Source organism: Pteropus alecto, unplaced genomic scaffold, assembly GCF_000325575.1.
Source record: "Pteropus alecto unplaced genomic scaffold, ASM32557v1 scaffold143, whole genome shotgun sequence".
Classification (NCBI taxonomy): domain Eukaryota; kingdom Metazoa; phylum Chordata; class Mammalia; order Chiroptera; family Pteropodidae; genus Pteropus; species Pteropus alecto.
In genome coordinates this window covers 4,748,153-4,752,561 of record NW_006434828.1, presented here as the reverse complement: position 1 = coordinate 4,752,561, position 4,409 = coordinate 4,748,153, and the positions used below count along the sequence as shown (strand labels likewise).

The following is a 4,409-nucleotide window of genomic DNA, read 5'->3' as shown; positions in this document are numbered from 1 at the left end:
CTCGCCGCGCCCCTGAAGGCGGGCACGAAGCCGCGGTAGTAGACGAAGGGGGACTCCAGCTGGGAAATGGGGTTTCTGAGGACGGAGAAGTAGAAAGTGTCCTGCGGCATGACTTTCCGCACCTGCGTGGGGACAGAGCGAGGGCGGTGACCCTCCCGGCTTCTTCCCGGGCCCAAGGGGCAGGCGGCGTCTCCCCCTACATCCCACAGCACATCTGAACCGCCCAGCGCCTCTCCTGTCTGGCCTCCCTGCATCCAGTCCAGGCCGCCTTGCCCCCCTGACTGCCACTCCCCCCACCGGAGTCCAGAATGATTCGAAAACACCGGCACAGGCAATGCCCCTCCTCCCAAACTCCACCTCGGAAGGGAGGTCAGGGATGCCCCCCAGGAGGAGGTGACCTCTAAGCTGAGACCCAAATGACCCACAGGGGAGCTGTGAAGAGCCTCCCTGCCGAAGGGTCGGCACGTGCAAAGGTCCTGGGGCAGGAGGAACTGGGCGGGGGAAGAGGAAGGTGAGGCTCCCAGGCTGTCAGGGTGCAGGCCACGGGGGCGGGGGCGGGGCCTCCCGAAGGTCCTCTACGCGCCCCCTCCGGCCATGTCCTTGCAGCACCCCCGCACCAGGCCGCAGCCCCTCCAGCACAGCCACACCTCAAAGCCACGGAGTGCACCCAAGGCCTGGCCGAGCCCCCGGCTCCACAGCCCCGCCCCCCGCGGAGGGCCCGGGCGCGGCGCACCTCCGGCAGGTTGAACCTCAGGTGGCTGCACATAACATTGAAGCGGCGCCGTGAGCCGTCGCGCTCTGCACCCTCCACGTAGCGTGCCAGGAAGAGCCAGGGGTAGCCCAGGTGGAAGCCCGAGCCTGCGGGCAGCGCCACCGACAGGTTGTGCGTCTCTGCAAAGCGGCAGAGGACGTCGAGCACCGTGCGCTGGCCGTCTTCTACGTCTGCAGGAACATGATGCTTGGCCCCAGAGCAGGCTGGGAGGAGAGCACCGCGGGCAGCCGTCAGCGAGGGAGCTCCCTGCGCCCCACCAACCCACAGCCCCCACCGGGTTAGACCCCAACCCAGCAAACCCCCCGCCAGCTCCCCACAAACTGCGTGACCCCAACACAGTAATCCCCTCAGACCTCTAAACTGTCTTTTATCACCAGAGTCCCTCAATCCAAGATCCCGCAAACTGCACTCCCCACACCCATGACACCCCGACCCTGTACCCCAGCCCCCCCACCACAGTGCTCTTAGGAACACCCCCCACACACAGCCCTGAGGACCCACGGGCACAGACGCAAATCTCTGTGAGTGGCTGCACTATCTGCCCCCAACATATGGCAGGCTGGGTCCCCAGGCTCTGGTACCTCTCTCAGCCCAGCTTTCTGTCTGGCTCCCAGGGCACCTGGCATGGCTCTGACCCTGGGACCTGGGCCACACATCCGGCATTTCTTGACTGACCCTTCATATGAGGATGGGCCGACCTGACCACAGGGCCAGAGTGGATGCCAGTGCCCGCTCCTGTGATCCCACAGTGGCACCTGCTCCACTGTGGACTCCAGCCTGGGGCGGCAGGTGTCCACCTGTGGAGGGCCCAAAGCAGGGGCAAGAGGAGTGGCCCAGGGGGCGGGACAGGGTCCGGAGGCCTGCTCCAGTCCTGGGGACAGTGGGGAGGCTCCGGTGCTCCCGCGTCTCCTCTGGGGTGGCACAGGGGGAGGTGGCTGGGAGCCACACGCCCATCGTCACAGCAGCCAGGCCACCGTGCTGGGCCTGTGTGGCCATCCTGTGGACCCTGGGCTTCACAGAGGGCACAGCACCAGCAGGTACAGCAGCAGGGGCCCTGACGCCCCCAGACCCGCCGTGGGCCTTACCTCCCAGCACCCTCTTCACATGGCAGCTCTGCCCGACACCCCAGCCAGGCCCAGACCCGCCCCGAGCCCTCCTCACTGCCCCCAGGAGTCACTGGGAGGGCCCCAGGAAGCTACTGGGTCCCCAAAAAGAAGGGCCCACCCCTCCATTTACAGAGTGGAGACAGAGGCCCAGCTGGGAGGCGTGACCCAGCACGGTCACTGACCAGTGCTGAGTGCCACCTGAAGGTGGGCAGGCTGGGTGCCCTGGTACTGGCCTGGGAAGAGGCAGCACCCAGACCGAGGGGCCCCGTGTAGCACTCACGGTGTGAGCGTCCCGACGTCCACGTGCAGAAGGCCGACCAGCAGCAGCACTGTCAGGGCCAGGAGGGGGAGGCAGCGTGGACGCGCCTGTGCGCAGCCATCGTCAGGCAGGGGCGCTGGGTGGGGGGGCACCACCCACCTGCCTTACCGTCATCCGTGACAGCTCCTACTGAACACCTACTGTGTGCCAACCGTCATCCGTGACAGCTCCTACTGAACACCTACTGTGTGCCAACCTGGGAGGCCTGGGGAACGAGCTGCCACCCTAGCCACTGCCCAGAAGCCAAGGGGCAGCCGCACCCCCGGGGGGCGGGGGGCACAGAGGGGAGTCTGACAGGGCGAAGGCAGGAGACCCCTAGGCTCGCACCCCACGTTCACATCAGGGAGGGGCTGAGAGCTGGCACATCCTGGTCTTCCATCCCCGCAGGAGGGAAGAAATTCCACAACAGGGGGCCCCAGGAGGGCCCACCTGGGTGCCAGGAACTCAGCAGGTGGGGTGCGGGCAGTGGTCCCCGGGCTGGGACAGCCAAGGGAGATGCTGTAACCACGTCGGGGAAGAGACAGGGCTGGGACTGGGCCCCATGGCGTCGGCCGTCCCTCCCTGCCATGAGGGTCTGGTCAGCACCACCTCCAGCCCTCCGAGTTAGAACGTACAGAGCCTTTGCCCAGCGAGGACGTGGCTAGCGATTTCTCTCGTAGTCACCGCATGTCCCTGTCTCTTGGCACTTGCCGTGCTCCACCCCACTGAGTCCCAAGGTCACTGCTACCCACTGGCACAGGGAGGTCCATGCCTCACCCAAGGCCACATGCTGGGGGAGAGGCCTGCGGCCCAGGGCCACACTGACTAGCGGGCCACACTGTCCCCACCCACCCAGCGTTCGCTGCGGCCGGGCCGGGAATAAAGAGGTATCTTTCCCTACGGCCGGCGGGTACCCTCCTGGGGGGCTGGGAGAGCCCGGGCAAGCCTGGCAAAGCTGGTGGCGGAGAACTCGGGCAGGACAGTGGCGTCGTCCAGCAGCAGGGACACTGGGCACCAGAAAGCCCATGGGCCTGGCCCGAAGGCGGTCGAGGGCCATTGGTGGAGCTGGGAAGACAGCACTCGGTCACAGCGTTCCCCCTGGAGCCTTCTCTGCAGCCAGACTCGTCTCCCACGCAGGTCCCGTGCGTCCCCTTATGTTCATCTCGATTTGCTAGTTTGTTTCCATCGCAAACAGAATATTTATCCAAGTCCCAGTTCTTGGTACTTATCACCAGAGCGGAAAACACCTTCTAACGTGTGGTGTCAGATCCTCCTCTGGTGCCCGGGTCTTGGCAGCATGCCCGCCGCCTGGCGTGACAGGGTGCCAGGCTCAGCCTGGGGCAAACCGCATCTGCGGGAAGCCCCGGGTCCTGCTGGTAGGCAGTGGCCTTCAGGGGCCGTAATCTGGGGGCTGGAGTGCTCGCTGCTCGGGCCCCGTGGGCAGAGTGGGCACGTAGCGAGGCAGGCTCCCCGCGGGCGCACGCTGGCTCGCTGCCTGAGCCTCTTCCTACTCCCCTGTGCCGCGTTCCCTCCACAGATAGGAGGCCTCGCTCACACAGGGGACAGCGGGACCAGGGCACCGTGACTACTGTGGCTTCGTCCACACTGCACATACAGAACCTCGAAGCTCAGCTATTTCCAGGCATGTGCTGTCCCCTGGCCCAGCACCTTAGCTTCTCCGCACCTGCACCTCCAGGTCCCGCAGGCACGAGGCACGCCCCTCCCTCCCCTACTCGTTCTGCGGTGATTCTCTCCCCACGTGCCCCCCGTCCTTACAGCGAGAGCTTGGGGTCCACCTGGGAGACCCCCAGCAGCCAAAGTGGGGCCAGCCGAGCCTTAATAAGCATCAGAACAGCCATGGACTCATCATACATGCTCACGCCCACGGTGGGGCCTGATAGGAAGGGACTCCCATGTCACCGCACTCAGCGGCCAGCCTATGGGCTGTGGCAGAAGGGCCAGTGCAGACGCAGGAACAGGAGTGACCGGGAGGGGCCGGTGGGGTGGCAGGAAGGTGGGGTAGCGGGTCGGCTGGAAGGGGCGACTTTTCCAAACTCCAAGGGCATGCCCTTCTAGAAGGGCACACTGTGGGGTCCCCGCACCACCGCCACTTCCACTGAACTCACATAACCCCCCAGGGAAGCGGTTTGTCGTCCCCCGATGGAGCTGGGGACGTGGTGAGGGGCTAACCCCTGCTGGATGACCGCGTGGGGCGCTGACCAGGCTGGTCCCC

The 4,409-nt window shown here is 65.9% G+C and overlaps 1 protein-coding gene across 1 annotated transcript in view; it reads right to left on the bottom strand.

Annotated features, from left to right (window-relative positions):
* The window catches only part of GAL3ST2 (galactose-3-O-sulfotransferase 2), a 2,985-nt gene extending 674 nt beyond the window's left edge, over positions 1–2,311 (bottom strand). The window contains 5 exon segments of the mRNA XM_006909946.1: positions 11–122; positions 734–924; positions 927–975; positions 1,528–1,569; positions 2,306–2,311. Of these exon segments, the coding sequence (XP_006910008.1) occupies positions 11–122; positions 734–924; positions 927–975; positions 1,528–1,569; positions 2,306–2,311 (400 nt within the window).
* Between the last annotated feature and the right edge of the window lie 2,098 nt (positions 2,312–4,409).